Source organism: Heptranchias perlo, chromosome 26, assembly GCF_035084215.1.
Source record: "Heptranchias perlo isolate sHepPer1 chromosome 26, sHepPer1.hap1, whole genome shotgun sequence".
NCBI lineage: Eukaryota > Metazoa > Chordata > Chondrichthyes > Hexanchiformes > Hexanchidae > Heptranchias > Heptranchias perlo.
Genome location: NC_090350.1, coordinates 42,394,665 through 42,413,447, shown reverse-complemented (window position 1 = coordinate 42,413,447; position 18,783 = coordinate 42,394,665). Strand labels below are relative to the sequence as shown.

The following is an 18,783-nucleotide window of genomic DNA, read 5'->3' as shown; positions in this document are numbered from 1 at the left end:
AAAGCTGTCGTCAGCGGTTGGCTCACTTCAGTTGGTCGTTAATGACTCTAACTGCCATTGTAGAGCAACAGTCTCTGACGCTGCATGGAACTGGTGCCAGGCCTCATCCTGGCAATGACTGCAATGATTTTGTCCTCACCCTTTGCTGGAAGGCACTGCAGGCCATGCCAGGCTCCACTCACATCAATGCTGCTCAGATCCGGAGCGGAGGAGTCCTGCGACTTCAACCCATCCCTGCTCCGTGATACTGAGCGTCAGAATCCCAGTTGGGCAGGGTTTGTCAGCCAGTTACAGATGCCCACACAGGCGGGCAGCATTTTGCAGCCTGTGAATCCTTCAACACATCACTGATATTAACGCGGACTGGGTGCAGAGAACGGTCCCTGCCCCTGGAACAGGTAGGCCCGAAGGACACCCGATATTGGGCCTTGGGCCTCATTTGCACGAGCTGCCCGGTGAAGAGGATTTCTATTTCAGGCAGCTGTGTTACTGGCTGTGACCCTCAGGTGGGCCCTGGGAATGGTCGGAGGGGGGGGGGGGGGGGGAGTGGCGATCTGGAGAGGGGGGTGGAGGGGGAAGTGATTGTATAACAAGGGTCTGGCAGCAGTCCAATTTAGCAATGGACAGCAGGCTCAGTGACTGGCAAATGCTACAGGAGCTTCCCAGGAATTGGAACAGATCCCCTTACCCAATCCAACCCTCTCAGCTGTGTGTTTGGTTGGCGAGGTGGAGGCTTAATAGGATCAACAAACTAAAACAGGGGAGGGGGAGAGGGAGGGACTTTTTAAAGTTTCGTTACATTAACCTTGAAAGAGTAAAAACTGTTCAACTCCCACCCATTACGCCCCCCACATCCTGCAGGACAGGCAGATAATCAGACAACACACCAGCTCGGTTTTGTGTCTGACTCAATGGAAGTTTCGTTTTCAATTTCAGTGTCAGTTTCTCTTCTTTTAGTAATCAATCAGGACTGGTCATCCATTCATCAGAAAGACAAACAAATCGTTTCTTCGAATTGCCAGCATTATGTGACAGGCATTGACCCAGCTCACTGCCCTCTGCTGGCTGCACCGCCATTATCACCAAGGAAGTCCCATCCGTGGGTCTCATTTTCTCTGTTTTCTGTCTCGTTTCCTTTTCCCTTTCTTTTTTTCTTTCTCTCTCTCCCTCCTTTCTTTTATTTTTCTCTCTTTCTAAAAAAAAAACAATTAGTTCCGACAAGCCTCTCCCGTTTTTATAAATCTTAACCCCACCCTGTCCCCGATTCCCTTTTGGACCCATTTTACCTGACTGCTCTTCAATAACATTCCTAGAAACTTATTCCTCAACTCTTTATTACTTTTTCTGTGACTATTTTCCCTTTGCCTTTTCCATGTTTTATACCGATCGTTGATGATGACGGATTCTCTGACTCTCAATGTTTAAGTTCTCGAATCCATTCACTTGTTGCTTCAGTTTTATTTTAATCGCACGGACTTGCAGAATCTGATTTAAAAGACTCAATATAAAGAGGCGTAACTCCTAACTTCCTGATTTTAACCCGTGCTTCGTGCTATCTGCGCCTGTCCCCCCACCTCTCCCCCCCCCCCCCTGGTTCCTCTCCCTCTCTCCTCTCATCCCCCCTCCTCCTCGCCCCCTCTCCTCCTCTCCCCCCTCCCCTCACCCTCACCCTCTCCCCCCTCCCCTGGCTCCTCTCCCTCTCTCCTCTCCCCCACCCCCCCTCCTCTCCCCCCTCCCCTCACCCCTCACTCTCTCCCCTCATCCCCCTCATCCCCCCTCCTCTCCCCTCACCCTCTCCCCCCTCCCTCTCCCCCACCCCCCCTCCTCTCCCCCACCCCCTCTCATCCCCTGTGAAAACCCAGCTCCAGGAATTACTGCCTCTGGTTATTGTGAAATTGTTGAAAGCTCCCGTATCGAATTCCTCTCCGCCTTAAAGGGGGTGTTCATGCGTTTATCCCCATTAATAATAGCGCCACGAGGAATTCGATACGATCCGTTAAGCCTTTATACAATAACACGACAGACAGCCGCTTCCAGGTTTGTAGCTCTCTCCGCACTCACGGTTCGGTCCCTAAGAAGCTGTGTTGTTATATTTTTGAGAGTTATTATTGTAGTTTTGTACTTTTGGCCCCTCTTCCTCCTTTCGTCCCACCAATTTTCTCGCCTTTCACCCTCTTCCCGAATTGCTGATTATTTGTTGGGGTGCAGAACCTCACGATCTCCTCCAGCACCTCTCCCAAGATCGGATAGATACTTGAAGGGCAGAAGTTTACAGGGCTGTGGGGGAGGGGCTGAGACTAATTGGACAGCTCTTTCAAAGAGCTGACACAGGCACGATGGGCCGAACGGCCTCCTTCTGTGCTGTAAGATTCTATGATTCTAAGTGGCCATTCTTCATGAGTGAGGCTAGATGGTGAATGTTGGCAGGCTATTTGACTGTGGGGGGCATCACAGGCAACTCCAATCTTGCCCTCACCGGATACCCACAGAATTATCATTCAGGTTCCAGGTCTCGCTAGAATAAAGATGCCGAAAACAACAGAATCTCAGAATATTCCGAAGGAAATAAATTAAAACTAAAAATAATCCCGACGATTCTCTGCCTCTTGCAGCTTTCAAAATAAACTCTTGTTTAAAATAGAATGCATTCATCACTTAAAGAGAAACCTGAGAGAACACTTTAAAGCCACAAAATGTTTTAGTGACGTCTGTATCAGGAATAATCGTGAAATTACTGTTTTGGAGTAAATCGAGGGGAAAATATTTGGTTTGGTTTTGAACATATGAAACTTTAATACAATAATAAAATCAGTTTTAAGTTTTATTTAACACAACCAGACAGCGGGCAGTGTAACTGAGACTCGACTCTCTCCAGACTGACCCTCTGCTCCCTGTGGTTCTCACTCACCTCCCCTGGGCCAATCCTACATTTAAAAAGTGGGGCTTGTCACATCACGTTTAGCATTTTCCAGTCTCAAGCTTCTTGTTTTGTTATTATTTGCAGTATTTGTTGTTGATGCAGAAGTTCGTCATTTTATAACACATATGTTCGGGGTAATTCCTTGATCTCACGCTCCCGGAGAATGCGGGTCACAGAATCGGGACTGCAAACTCGGGGTCCTGGAATCACCTCATAAACTTAACCATTGGCGGTAGTTGCCAGCGTTAGGGAGGGAGGGAGGGGGGGTTAGGTGGATATGAAATTGTCCCAAACACCGAGAGTTAGATCTTCACGATTATGCCAAAATATTTCGGCTTGCTTATTGCTCCAGATAGCGGCAGTGCCATGTGTAGCATTGAGCCAATTTTTATATCCGGCATTTATTGCCCATCCCTAATTGCCCTTGAGAAGGTGGTGGTGAGCCGCCTTCTTGAACCGCTGCAGTCTGTGTGGTGACGGTTCTCCCACAGTGCTGTTAGGGAGGGAGTTCCAGGATTTTGACCCAGTGACGATGAAGGAACGGCGATATATTTCCAAGTCGGGATGGTGTGTGACTTGGAGGGGAACGTGCAGGTGGTGTTGTTCCCATGTACCTGCTGCCCTTGTCCTTCTAGATGGTAGAGGTTGCGGGTTTGGGAGGTGCTGTCGAAGAAGCCTTGGTGAGTTTGGACCAGAAGATCCTCAGATTCAATCCTTGATCTGTGCTGGATAAGCTGATGTCAGTCAGGACATGCATCGTAGGTGATGCAATTGGCTTCACGTGCTCCTAGTCCAGCGAGAGGGAAAAATCGGCCAGGGCTCTTGGTCATCATTCACTGACCCCACTGCTGGAAGGTGCGTATGTGAATATGGGTGAGATTGGGCTGGGATATCCACGGTGCTCGACTATGTTGCCAGCACTCAGCTTCCAAGCTTACGATACACGTGGAATTGTATCCAATCTCCTCCAGCCCTACAACCCTTCGAGATCTCTGCACTCCTCCAATTCTGGCCTCTTGCGCATCCCCAATTTCCATCGCTCCACCATTGGCAGCCGTGCCTTCAGCTCTGGAATTCCCTCCCTAAACCTCTCCGCCTCTCTCTACCTCTCTTCCTTACGATGCTCCTTAAAACCTATCTCTTTGACCAAGCTTTTGGTCACCTGTCCGAATATCTCCTTCTTTAGCTCAGTGTCAATTTTTGTCTGATCTTGTTCCCGTGAAGCACCTTGGGATGTTTTACTATGTTAAAAGTGCTGTAAAAATGCAAGTTGTTGTTGCCGTGAGGGTCATTGCCCATGGAACTGTACCCCAGTGAGAGTCAGTGTCTGTGGAACTGTACCCCAGTGAGAGTCAGTGTCTGTGGAACTGTACCCCAGTGAGAGTCAGTGTCTGTGGAACTGTACCCCAGTGAGAGTCAGTGTCTGTGGAACTGTACCCCAGTGAGAGTCTGTGCCTGTGGAACTGTACCCCAGTGAGAGTCAGTGTCTGTGGAACTGTACCCCAGTGAGAGTCAGTGTCTGTGGAACTGTACCCCAGTGAGAGTCAGTGTCTGTGGAACTGTACCCCAGTGAGAGTCTGTGCCTGTGGAACTGTACCCCAGTGAGAGTCGGTGTCTGTGGAACTGTACCCCAGTGAGAGACAGTGTGTGTGGGACCCGTACCCCAGTGAGAGTCAGTGTCTGTGGAACCCGTACCCCAGTGAGAGTCAGTGTCTGGAACTGTACCCCAGTGAGAATCAGTGTCTGGAACTGTCCCCCAGTGAGAGTCAGTGTCTGGAACTGTACCCCAGTGAGAGTCAGTGCCTGTGGAACTGTCCCCCAGTGAGAGTCAGTGTCTGTGGAACTGTACCCCAGTGAGAGTCAGTGTCTGTGGAACTGTACCCCAGTGAGAGTCAGTGTCTGGAACTGTACCCCAGTGAGAGTCAGTGTCTGTGGAACTGTCCCCCAGTGAGAGTCAGTGTCTGGAATTGTACCCCAGTGAGAGTCAGTGTCTGTGGGCTGGGGAAAGAAAAGTAGGAAAGAAAATCTTGACAAAAGATACACCTGTTTGCGGTTTGGGACAGCAAAGTGTGTCTTAGAATCGCAGCAACGTGAACGGTTTGAACATCACAGGACTGAATCCTGCTCCTACACAGTACTTTGCTCCATTAAGAACAGAGCAAGTAGGGATCACTCCTGGTTTAATGTCGGACCCTCTACCGACACAGAACTGCCTAGTAGAGTTCAGAAGATACTTAGAAGAAGGAGACATCGGCAAGAAGGGGTGGAGGGAGTGGGTTTTCTGCGTGGCCAGATATTCCCTTCCTTCCTGCAAGCACTTTGATTCCAGTACAAAGCACTCGGTTTCCGACAGATGCCATCAATATTTACATGTCGGTTCCTGTGTCTCCTTCAATCCCTTGGATCAACACCATTCCCTTATTCAAAAACAACAAATGACAGCGGCACTTGTAACTCGGAGTTTATTCCCTACTCTGGGGGCCTCGTACTTTCTCCAGCAAAACATACAGGGACTTTTCTTAAAGAAATGATCATAAAAGAAATGCCTCAGGGCGGAAGTTTATAAAAACTCACGAGTACGAGAGAGAAACACGCACAGAAAGATCCAACCCTCAAACATGATGTCACCAAATGAGCTCACTGTTACCATGTGATAGTTCTGATAAATAGTTCACTGATCATGACATTGCGTCAGTCTCATTACAATCTGCAAAGTCCTGAGGAGAGGCAAGTGTGAAAGGCTCTGCTCCTGGTTCTGTTCACACTGACTTCACAAGTAGTGTGCAAATTGGACTTGTGATTACATGGAGCAGGTTGTTTAATCTTTTTTTTTGCTTTGATTATTTTCTGCTGATCCAAATTTTAATATATATATAAAATATATTTTTAAAAATTGAATCAGAAACACAGCTGATGATCGTGTTTATCTTTTTTCTAAAAGTGCATTTTCCCATTTTTAAAAATGTATTTAATTTCATCCCTAGGTTTATTCCTCCGGGAGACTCCATCATTTTCTGGACGGATACGATGTGTGTAAGAGCAATTGGATGCGTTACGTCAACCCCGCGCACTCGGCGGAGGAGCAGAATCTGGTCGCCTGTCAGAATGGGACAGATATTTACTTCTACACCGTGAAACCCATCCCTCCCAGCAACGAGCTGCTCGTCTGGTACAGTCGGGAGTTTGCGGAGAGACTGAATTACCCACCGACAGGTGATCTGGTGATGTTAAAACTGAGTGAGTCTCAACACTTTTATTTTTTTGGAGGGGGTGGAGGGAGTTTGTGTTTCTGCTCCCTGTCGGGTGTTGGTGTGAAATTTCAAAGAGTGACTCCCTTTGCCTCCCCTCCCTCCCTCCCTGTACTGTGACCGTCAGCACGTTCAGTGATTTGTGCTCTGCCACTTTCCCATAGAGTGAATGATCTGCCCACGCACCGTTACACACGGACAGCACGGTTATCGGAGTTTAGATGCGCCCTAGTTTGACATCGCGGTTGTCAAATGGAGTGCAAGGTTTTTTTCAGCGTTCGGTGGCTGCCCCATTCGGTCCAGTCCTCTTCCCCCCTCCCAAGAACAGGCACTACCCCTGGGAGGCAACAGAGGGATGAGTCCTTCTCCCAATTTTTTCCGGAGCAGGGTTATACACCCTCTCTCTCCAGACCTCCAATCCAATGCTGTCCTCTCTCTACCTGCTGTTGATTCTTGGTCATTGCCCTTTTTTGCCCGTGGGCTCAAATCAGATTCTCTGCCCCTTACTTCAAACTGGGTCTTCCAGCAGCACACTGACCGCCCAGCCAGCACGCACTGACCGCCCAGCCAGCACGCACTGACCGCCCAGCCAGCACGCACTGACCGCCCAGCCAGCACGCACTGACCGCCCAGCCAGCACGCACTGACTGCCCAGCCAGCACGCACTGACCGCCCAGCCAGCACGCACTGACCGCCCAGCCAGCACGCACTGACCGCCCAGCCAGCACGCACTGACCGCCCAGCCAGCACGCACTGACCGCCCAGCCAGCACGCACTGACCGCCCAGCCAGCACGCACTGACCGGCCAGCCAGCACTCTCTGACCGGCCAGCCAGCACGCACTGACCGCCCAGCCAGCACGCACTGACCGCCCAGGCAGCACGCACTGACCGCCCAGGCAGCACGCACTGACCGCCCAGCCAGCACGCACTGACCGCCCAGGCAGCACGCACTGACCGCCCAGGCAGCACGCACTGACCGCCCAGGCAGCACGCACTGACCGCCCAGGCAGCACGCACTGACCGCCCAGGTAGCACGCACTGACCGCCCAGGCAGCACGCACTGACCGCCCAGGCAGCACGCACTGACCGCCCAGGCAGCACGCACTGACCGCCCAGGCAGCACGCACTGACCGCCCAGGCAGCACGCACTGACCGCCCAGGCAGCACTCACTGCAACGGGGTTCTTCAATTTTTAATTGTTTTCGCAGTGAAATATAAAAATGTAGGTTTGATGAGATTGTGATAATTCGGGAAGAGAGGATGAAAGTGATAGACTCGGTCAGATGTTGTGTTTAAAATGGGCAGCAGGTCACTGAGAGAGGATAGAGGCAAATTACACTTCAGTGCAAGTGTGTAAGTACATGAAATAAATCCAGAGTCACTTGGAGTGTGAGTTGTGTGTGGAGTTGTTTGATTTGAGAGTGACCCAGTCTGCAGCTTTTGGTGATTGTGACCACCTGTCATTATTGATTATAATATAGTAGCCCGGTTCAGACAGTTTCCAACTCTGATGCCAGGCTTGTCCACTGTCTAACTTAACAGTTTCAGACACTGAGTTGCGTTTGTCCATGTCGGAGGCTATTGAGGGATTTGTAATCCATGTCAATGTAATTTGGGGTACACACGCCCCACTCCAGCTCATGCCCCGCTCCTCCCCCCGACACTCTGCGTACCCTTACGATTCTGGTGTCTGAGATTGCCCAAGTCTGTAACCCAACTACGGTGCCAGGGCACCTAGGGTGGAGTGGCATCAGCAAACAGCATTCCCCTTTCAACCTGGCACCCCCTCATCGAACCCCGTGTGACCTCAGTGCAAAGAGAGACTCTTTTAAAGCCAGGGTAGAACTTCACCTTCCTCCTCTGTTTGAATCATAGAATGGTTACGGCACAGAAGGAGGCCGTTTGGCCCATCGAGCCTGTGCAAACCTCCCCCACATACCAAGAAGAAAAAAGGCTTAGAACTAAAGTATGAAATGCAGGATTCGCAGGGAGATTGCGAGGAGTTTAAACTTTACAATCTAATGACCGTAATCCAAAGCTGGTGTTCAGTGAGTGCAGGATGCAAGTGGGAGATTTCACTGTGATAATCTTTTAACTTGAGGTGTGGTTAGTGAGATAAACTCTTACTTTAAAAGAAATTATTTACACTTTCAAACGGTTTCCCCTTGTACTTTCCTCTGCAGCTGGAGACTGAGCTGTCCCTTTAAAAATAGTTCAAAGACTTTGGGATGGAGGGAGGCACTGAGATATGATTTTTTTAAACATATATACGTGAGATCAGAAGGTGCCTGCAGCTCTCAAAGAGCAGTTGGGGAGGGGGAGATTTGTGAAAAATTACAGAACGGGACCAGCTTGTGTTCCTTTGCTGGCTCCCATCTCGTTTTATTCTTCACACTTGCTGTACTTTGTGAAAAAAAAGTATCTTCAATCTCAATAAATTTGCACCATTTTTGTGCGGGAGGCTGGGTTGTGATTGTGATATCTCAATCCCCATTTGGTGCATTGAACTGAAATCATCCAAGTTATGTGATCCAAGAACAGATCACATAACTTTCTGTTTTTAAAACTGCTAAATGTAGGGCAATCCGTCCCCAGACCTCCCACCTCCTATTAAAGAATTCAGTCATTTCACTGCAAAAATAACTACTTCTGAAACTTGTGGGCAGAGGTTTTGATCCCAAAACATTCAAACTCAGAAAGACAGCCAGCCAGAGGGTGAGGTCAGTTAGCTGGCAATACCTTAGGCAACTTCCACTCAGATTCATTTTTAAAAGGACTCCTCTGTAGCAATAATATTAAAGATTCACACCCTGCATTAACCAAAGGGAAGCAGAGGTATATATTAATACAATTAGAAAGACTCTGTCAAATGGGAGCTTTTATAACTCTTCATGTATCGCGTTTACTGCCGTGGAAACCCTCCACAGCAGTGGGGTACTCCAGTTTGGGACCTGGACTATTCTAGGAGCTGAGCTGTGCCCGAACCCTGCTGACAGCTGTCCTTTAGAGCTTTACATCACTGAAAAGGTATCCGATCAAATATCTAATTGAACCCACTTCAGATCTGTTCTGTTTGGGTATCACTTCATGTTGTTGTACTTGGAGTTTTATTCACCTTGCTCCAGCTAGCCCCTGACACCCTCCGATTCAATCATCTCAGAACATTGGGGAACACGTCAGAAAAAAACTCTCTTCCCCACTCCACACTTCAGCAAGTTAAAATTCCTAATTAAAATGTTTTGTACTTGGCTGGGATTTTCTAAAAGGCTGACGTCAACATTCGCTAATAAATACCAGAAGGTGATGTTTGTGTTCCATTTCCATCAGTCTCTCTTTTTATAATAATCTATCTCAATCGCAGTTCAGGTTGGGGAGTGTGTTAGGGAGTGTGTTAACGTGTGTGTGCGCGTGCGTGCATGTTAGTATGTGTCCGTCCAGTATACACGAGTTAGATATGAAATGCCCCATGTATAACGTGCTGGCTTTCAGTGGTGACTTTAATGCGCCCAGTTACACCTCGCCCTGGGCACTGATCATACCTCCGAGAGCAGTGACTCTCGTTATTTTGTATTTTATAATATTTGGAGCTGGCGCCTTGTTGCCGCTGATTGAGAAATGAGCAGCAATTCTCTTTTGTCTTGAAATGTGGTTTGACAAGTGTTAGCCCTGCTAAACCGGTTTCTATTATGTGTTGTAGCCACAAATTGAAAACTTAATTTGTCCTCACACTCCCCTCTCTCCCTACCCTGGGGTGTTAGTATGTCCGAGCTCGTTGTCTGTCAGCAACTTACTCTCATCACTCATCTCAAACTGACTCAGTTCCTTTAAGCAACAAGCTGTTTGTCTGGGCCACTAGAGTTGGCCCCTGGGCTAGGAAAGGGGACAAATCAGCCCAGGTGCCCGTGCCTGATCATTGTCCAGTGACTCCTGCTGGACAGTGTACACATATGGACGTTGGCTGAGGAGAGGATTGCACTCGGTTGCTTTGCCCCATCTTCCACAGTTGAAAAACATGTCGATATTCAGCATCTGTATCTCTGTTGCAAGTATCTTAACTCACACCAAGTCCTGTTCACCCATCACTCCTGTGCTCGCTGACCTACATTGGCTCCCGGTCTACCAAAGCCTCGAATTTAAAATTTTTATCCTTGTATTCAAATCCCTCCATGGCCTCTCCCCTCCCTATCTCTGTAACCTCCTCCCTACAACCCTCCGAGATCTCTGCGCTCCTCCAATTGTGGCCTCTTGCACATCCCCAATTTCCTTCGCTCCACCATTGGCGGCCGTGCCTTCAGCTGCCTGGGCCCTAAGCTCTGGAATTCCCTCCCTAAACCTCTCCGTCTCTCTACCTCTCTCTTCTCCTTTAAGACGATCCTTAAAACCTCCCTCTTTGATCTGTCCCAATATCTCTTTCTTTGACTCAGTGTCAATTTTTGTCTGATTACGCTCCTGTGAAGCGCCTTGGGACATTTTACTTTGTTAAAGGCGCTATATAAATGCAAGTTGTTGTTGTTATCCAAACTCTCAAAAGAAAGATTGGTCAACTGGGTGAAATGGTGAAGGGCAGCTGTACCCCTGTGAGATTCAGTGCCTTCAGGGGAGGGGAAACTGCATAACTAAACAACAGCTTGAAGTTGAATTCAGGAAAAAAAAGATGCTCTTTTCATAGTCAGAGGGCAAGATCGTAACGTGGCATCTTTTCAGCACAGAAAATAAGGCACAATAATATCTGCGGTGTTAGCCTCTTCCAGTAATGTACTTGCCCTCCTCTCCTGCCTCTATCCCCAGTTTCACTATGTTCAAAATGAAACAGAAAGCTGGGTTTAAATATCACTAGAGTCGGGTCAACACCGCTTCAGAATCCAAAAACAATTTGTGGTTTTAATTGACTCAGATATCGACTTCAGTTATTTAACGGCAGAATATCTCGGAGAGGAAAATCAGTGCAAAGGTCGGCTTGGAAGAGCTGAGTGGAGCGGTGCTGACCCCACGCTGACCTTTGTGCATGCGAGCTTGGTTTTCTAGAGTTTGTGTCAGTTGATTATTTCTGTCTGTGACCAGTTCTCTTCAGATGTTGGCGCGGGGCAGGTGTGTGATAAAGTAAATAGACTTTATTTTTATAAAAGAAAGCTGAATTTCCAAAAAAAAATCTCCTTCCCCCCTCTCCCCGCATTTCTGAAGAGTGTCTCCAGCTACACCAGTGTAATATTTCTCCAGTTCCCACATCACCAACTTCCTGATCTCTGAAAGAGGTTGTCAGTTTATGGCCGGTTTTATGTTGTGGGCCAATTCTCACTTGGAACTGGCTTGATACCATTCCCCATAACTCATGTTATGTAAAAGAAGAAAGGACTTGAATTTATATAGTGCCTTTCACGACCTCAGGACATCCCAATTTTCTTTACAGCCAATGAAGTAGCTTTTGAAGTGTAATCACTGTTATAATGTAGGAAACGCGGCAGCCAATTTGCACACAGCAAGATCCCGCAAACAGCAATGAGATAATGACCAGATAATCTGTTTTTTAGTGATGTTGGTTGAGGGGTAAATATTGGCCCTAACCCAGGGAGACCTCCCCTGCTCTTCTTCAAAATAGTGCCAAGGGATCTTTTACATCCACCTGAGGGGGCAGACGGGGCCTCGGTTTAACGTCTCATTGATAGATGTTCTAAGACCCTTACAGCCAACAGACAATGAAACTTTCATCCTATCAGTCTGGGATCAATTTGAGTCCAATCCCTGGAATTAAGGACAGTGTCTACCTCACTACACAATCCAGCTTGCCTTCTGCTGTTTATTTTTTAATTGAGGAAAAATGTAACTTTAGAAAAACAAAATAGAAATTAGTCTATTGATAAATGGTAGGCATCTACTGAGACTTCATAACCGACACAGTGTGTGTCCAGGGCTGAGGCTCACTGTGAGAGAACAGTGACTCATCATAAAGTGAACATGACAAGTCAAAAACTATCCCACACATAGAGTGACACAAACAACCGTAACTTGAATTTACATGGTGCCTTTAACGTAGTAAGAAAGTCCCAAGGTGCTTCACCGGAGCGCAATCAGAAAAAAATTGACACTGAGCCATATAAAGAGATATTAGGACAGGTGTCCAGAAGCTTGATCAAAGAGGTAGGTTTTAAGGAGCGTCTTAAAGGAGGAGAGAGAGAGGTCGAGAGGCAGAGAGGTTTAGGGAGGGAATTCCAGAGCTTAGGACCCAGGCAGCTGAAGGCACGGCCACCAATGGTGTAGCGATTAAAATCAGGGATGGGCAAGAGGTCAGAATTGGAGGAGGGCAGAGATCTCGGAGGGTTGTAGGGCTGGAGGAGGTTACAGAGATAGGGAGGGGGCGAGGCCTTGGGGGGATTTGAAAACCAGGGTGAGAATTTTAAAATCGAGGCGATGCCGGGCAGGGAGCCAATGTGGGTCAGCGAGCACAGGGGGTGATGGTGAACGGGACTCGGTGTGAGTTAGGATACCTGGTTATATCAGGGTGCAGCCTGTGACAGGGTGAGACAGACTCCACACTCACTCCAGTCTCTCCGATGCTGAAGCCATGTTTATTTGGAACTGCGGCTGAGTCCCTGCAGCATTTCAATCTCTCAAACCACCGATCATCAGCTCAGAGTTGTTGGACTTGCCATGACTGATATGCCCATGTCACTCCATCCCTTACCACATCGACAAGCTTTGGAAATAACGAACTTTCTGCCGGGAGAGTGCATGGCTGGTGGGCGACATGCGGAGGTGACCTCACAGACCCTTCAAAGGCACCGTCATGGGGCTGACACTGGGATCAGCGAGGGCAGTACGGGACGGGCGAGGGCGGTACGGGACGGGCGAGGGCGGTACGGGACGGGCGAGGGCGGTAGGTGGGCGAGGGTGGTACGGGACGGGCGAGGGTGGTACGGGACGGGCGAGGGCGGTACGGGACGGGCGAGGGCAGTACGGGACGGGCGAGGGCGGTAGGTGGGCGAGGGCGGTACGGGACGGGCGAGGGCGGTACGGGACGGGCGAGGGCGGTACGGGACGGGCGAGGGCGGTACGGGACGGGCGAGGGCAGTATGGGATGGGAGCACCACCAAGACGGGACCACTTGTTTCTCATGATCCCAAAACCTTTAGAAAAGCAGCAAAGTGATGGAAAATCTCCACAAAGAGCTATTACTCAGACACAGTCTACCTGACATATTTATGATATTTATAATTCAAAATTATGAGGGCTAATGATAGAGTAGATCAGGAGAAACTGTTTCCAGTGGCTGGGGGGGGTCAGTAACCCTTCTGTACTATATAACTCTATATAAGTTCCCAGCTTTGCAGGCCTACCTGCTACTCACTAATCAAATCAGTAAGACCACCATACACAACGGACCACAGCAACCAACTCACTCTGTGTCCCTACAGGTATAACTCCCGGCCAGATAAGTTACACAAAGGGTCTGTTGCTCATACGGCCCCGTTACCCTGCTGAGGATTCAGTCCCCCTTAAGTTGCGACATGGGTCTAGAGACAACAGAGTAACTCTGTATGAACAGAAGTTGCACAGCGTCTTTACTTAGATTGAGCTTTGTGATGGTAATGATGATGCATTGAACAGGTGTTAAAACCAGCGACGGTAAAGACTGTAGGCAGTGCTACCCGTGATTGGTCAATACCGGGAGCCTGGTGGAGGTTAAGTTGCCGGGTGGCCTCCAGAGAGTGCCTTCGGGGTGGTGAGTCCCCCATAGAGGACCGGTAAGTGTGCCCCCCCCCCGGGGTGGGGGGGCCGGTGAGTCCCACAGGGGACCGGTGAGTGAACCACCCCCTCCCATCCTCCGGGGGTCGGTGAGTTCCCCATGGGCGCCAAGCCCTCCCCCTCCACCGGAGGAGGGGAACGGGACCCCCCCCAACCCCTCCCGATGGAGGAAAAGCCATCTCTGGGCAGCTGAGCTGATCCTTGAATCAGCCAGTGGTCGTCGCAACCTCAGTACAGAATGAGTCAATGAAAGAACGACCCTGGGCAGACCGAGACACAACCGCAGGGGTCAGGGGTCAGGGGTCAGGGGTCAAGCCCCTGCCTAGTGTGAAGGACAGACACAGGAGATCTGACCATGATCGATCGATGATGGTGATGATTAAACAGGTTGCCACACTTGTTAAAGTAGCAATGTGTTAACACCTCTGTTACTGATACTGTACACTAATATCATACACTCCGTCTCCAGGTCTTTCTCAATAGTTGGGCGGAGGGTTAGGGTGCAGGTAAGCAATAGTATCAGTATGTCCCTGTACAGACGAGCCCAGTACAGTAAGTGGGGTAATAGAGGGCTGGGCAGGCTGTACTAGTGCCCTTGACAGCTATCTGAGGCAGGAGCACCTTGTTAAAATCATCTCCCTCAACCCATCCAAGCAAAATATATTAAACTGAATAAAAATTGTATCCATCAGGCTCCTGACAGTGGGGAGGGCGGGGGAATAAGATTTAATGACTCAGTATAAATGTGTTTTTTCTTATTTCCCTCTTGTTTCTGTATTAGAACCATTTGTGTCAGTGTTTTAAGCCACCCAATCTCGCTTCCTTCAGTCACTCGAGTTCCACACAGTTTCATTATATGATTCAGCACAATTCAGAATGACTGTGATCTCTCCACAGTTAGTCAACTCCTCGCAATGGGACCCCGCCCACCTAAAGCTCTTCAGAAATGATTTGCCAACGAAAGAGGAAGCTTCTGGTTCAGTGTTTCTTGCCTCAACCTGCCTCCTATCAGGAGAGTCATCTTTGGTCACAGATCAAAGAGCGGTTTAATCTCTCTTCAGTACAATGCAGCTCAAATCAGCAGAAACACTTTTACTCGAGGAGTTTTGTCAAATCCTGAGTTCAGTGACTTAAACTCTTTGTATCTCCCCCTTCCCCTCCTCCTCCTCCCCCCAATCCTCTCCTTGCTGGGGTACATGTCCACTTGTGCTGGCCTCCTCCTGGTATCTCACTTACCTGTGAATCTAGACTCTGAGTTTTGGCATGATATTCCAACCCATAGGCCATCACAGTATTGATGGGTCAGTCTTGGCTCCAACATAGTCCTGGAATGGGGTTTGAACCTCTTAAGTCAGGCAAGAGTGAACTAGACTGAAACATTACCTATTGGGAAATATACCGGAGGATCAAGTCCCAAAGTGCAGGACACCATCAAGGTGGAAAATAACCTCATTTTTGAATTCCTCACCTTCCCATTCCCCTACAGTCTAACAAAGAATGAACAAACTTGCATTTGTATCATGCCTTTCACGACCTCAGGACCAAAGCACTTTACAGCCAACAAAATGGTCGCTGTTGTAGGAAACGCGGCAGCCAATTTGCGCACAGCAAGCTCCCACAAACAGCAATGAGATAAATGACCAGATAATGTTTTTTTTCACTGATGTTGGTTTGAGGGATAAATATTGGTCCAGGACACCGGGGAGAACTCCCCTGCGCTTCATCGAATGGTCCCATGGGATCTTTTACATCCACCTGAGAGGGCAGACAGAGCCTTGGTTTAACGTCTCATTCGAACGACGGCACCTCCGACAGTGCAGCACTCCCTCAGTACTGCACTGGGAGTGTCAGCCTAGATTAAGTGCTCAAGACTCACGACCTTCTGACTCGGAGGTGAGAGTGCTACCCACTGAGCCACGGCTGACTTTTAGAACTTAAGTGTGGTTTAACCTAATTAATACTTTGTGATCACCTCCTCTCCTCAACGTCCTGTTTCAACCTTGATGGTATCTCACACTGTGGGTCTTGGCCCTTTAACCCATAAATAGGAAAAGTGCTCTCTCCCTCCGTCAGTCAGTAATAACACTGCTCACCCTTCTCCAGATTAACTTTAACGATCTGATCTTTCTTCCTAGAACAAAATCTCAAGGAATACACTGGTCAGCTACCTCACAGCAGAGAAGCTTCCCAAGAAGGCCAAAAACGTTATGCTAACAACACAAAGAATGAGGAAGAAAAAGTGGATGTGGAGATGATTGAGAGAGATACACCGCCCATCACTCCAGACAACCAAATAATGGACTTCAGTAAAAAGCTTTACCCAGGTGTAGTGACCAGACCTCCAACAGAAGTAAATGGCTCAAAGATAAGTGGCGTTCATGAAAATGAGAGGCCACTGGACAGAACCAGCCCTTTATACAGGACCAGTCCAAACCAAAGATCAAAAAATCCCATCATTCAGCAAAACCCTCACGTCCTCTCTCCCAACTCAACTACCTCGCCTCACAACGAACTCCCTCTGCATGTGAACGGACATCACAATCATGCTGAGGGCTTGGTTTCCTACCCAATGTACTCAGCTCCAAGCCACCTCCAACACCAGTATATGTATCCATACAGCTCCCTCTCTCCTCACTATCCTAGATTTATATTACCCAACTATTCGCCCGGTTTCAACAGTATTCACCCCATGAGCAGTCCGGCCACTTTGAACAACGTGAACAACCTCAGCCTATTTGGCAGGATGCCCCCAGTCTGCAGCGGTTTGTTCGGTAGAGACTGCCTCCCCCACCCCATGCTGGGCCGGACTCTCCGGCCCGTCTCGCTGCCTAGTGAAGAAGGCCAAAGGCTACATGTTCCTGAGCAGCCGAGGGATATTCTGATCCCGGCCCCCACCAGTGCTTTCTCACTCACGGGCCCAACGATGGGCCTAAAGGAAAGGCCTCCCAATCGCGCACCAACGCCGGGTACCTCAATATCCTCCGAGTTATCGGTGCAGCTGAAAGCTACCTCATGGGTTCCAGGGAGCGAGGAAGCAATGAATCTGAGCAAACCAAAGATCTCTCCAGCAGATTTCCCTGGTTACAAGTCACTCCCATACCCTCTGAAGAAACAGAACGGGAAGATCAAGTATGAATGCAACGTGTGTTCGAAGACCTTTGGCCAGCTATCTAACCTAAAGGTGTGTATTCTTATTGATGAATAAGAATGTTCTCAAGCTCAAACTACTCTAGATGAAGTAGGGTGGGAGGAGGCTCGTGTGGAGCATAAACACCGGCATAGACCTGTTGGGCCGAATGGCCTGTTTCTGTGCTGTACATTCAATGTAATTCTATGTACCTACTCTTGAAAGTCAACTGCACTAATGTTTCAGTTTGTTTCCTCAGTGCTAACATAGGTCAGAGAGCCAGGGCTCTGTAACTCCTTCCATGGAGAGTATTACTTTCTCCTTCCCCCTCCCAAGAAAAGAAGCAATCATGCAGAAATATTCTTAAACATCCTTCAAAAATAGTCAGAAGATTAATGGTTAATATTTTAAAAAGTTAGATTGTCCCCTCCCAAAAATGATTGTGGCCAGCATGTTTGTATCTCTTCCTTTGCTTAACTTTTAGTGTTGTAATTAATGGCGGCGTAATGCGGTGTACGGTGCAGTGCGGTGAATGCATTACTGCAGGGCAATCCAATGCTCGGAGTAATGCGGTACTTAGGGTAATGCATTGCTGCAGGGCAATCCAGTGCTTGGGGTAATGCATTGCTGCAGGGCAATCCAGTGCTTGGGGTAATGCATTGCTGCAGGGCAATCCAGTGCTTGGGGTAATGCAGTACTCAAAGTAACATATCGCAGCATCACTTCCTGATGTAAATGACACTTTGTTCTGTGAACTTTTTGAACAGAAAATGGTTTTGCTAAACACTTGTTGGTGATGCTGGTTTACGATCAAGCTGGTCTGGTTTCCTTAACCAAATCAAGGGGCATCATTGGACAGAATTTGGTGCCACTTTTCAACAGGTTTATCCACTCGTGATGTACGGAAATAAATTGGGTCCCAAAAAATTTCACACCAAGTGCACATGATAATGAAAATTACATTCTGATCTTCCGGGCTCTTTCCGCCCCCGAGACAACCACAGCCCTCCTCTCCTTAACGCCCCAAATTCTGGCTAACGTGGTTTGTTAACCTACGAATGATATTATTGTCGACCTGACGTTGAGTCTTTGGTCGTGCCTGGGGCCTGCGATACGTCACGATGCAGCATCGAGTGATCCAAGTTTCTGCACCAACTCTGCGTGGTGAGAATTGTTGGCCAAATATACTTGAAGGGGGAAAAATTTTCAGGGCTTTGGGGAAAGAGCAGCGGGATTGGGAGTCATTGGATAGCTCTTTCAAAGAGCTGGCGCAGGCACGATGGGCCGAAAGGCCTTTTACTGTGCTATAGCATTCTATGAAGTGCCACAATTGTGCATAAAAAGGTGGTGAACTTACTGGTTTTAGTGATACCATACCCAGGTGAAATGTTAGTGTAGTGGTTATGTTACTGAACTAGTAATAATACAGAGAGCATGAGTTTAATTCCCACCCTGGCAGTTTGAGAATTTGAATTCAGTTTTTTTTTAAAATCTGAAAATAAGAAGTCAGTAAAAGTGACCATGAAGCTGTCGGATTGTCTTAAAACCCCAACTGCTTCACTAATGTCCTTTAGGGAAGGAAACCTGCCGTCCTTACCCAGTCTGGGCCTATATGTGACTCCAGTCCCACACCGACGTGGTTGACTCTTAACTGCCCTCTGAAGTAGCCCAGCGAGACACTCCGTTGCATCAAACCACTACGAAGAACAGCAGTTTAGGAAGACTGCTCACCACCACCTTCTCGGGG

At 48.5% G+C, this 18,783-nt stretch overlaps 1 protein-coding gene across 2 annotated transcripts in view; it reads left to right on the top strand.

Moving 5' to 3' along the window:
• The window catches only part of LOC137342741 (PR domain zinc finger protein 1-like), a 48,091-nt gene that overhangs the window by 25,545 nt on the left and 3,763 nt on the right, over window positions 1-18,783 (top strand). Inside the window, exons 1-3 of one of the 2 annotated variants that reach the window (XM_068006909.1) lie at window positions 5,625-5,733; window positions 5,905-6,157; window positions 16,045-17,090. In XM_068006909.1, the coding sequence (XP_067863010.1) occupies window positions 5,725-5,733; window positions 5,905-6,157; window positions 16,045-17,090 (1,308 nt within the window). In that variant the 5' untranslated portion in view covers window positions 5,625-5,724. Of the gene's footprint in view, window positions 1-5,624; window positions 5,734-5,904; window positions 6,158-16,044; window positions 17,091-18,783 lie in introns of those variants that run through there. The other variant, XM_068006908.1, reaches the window with a different exon arrangement.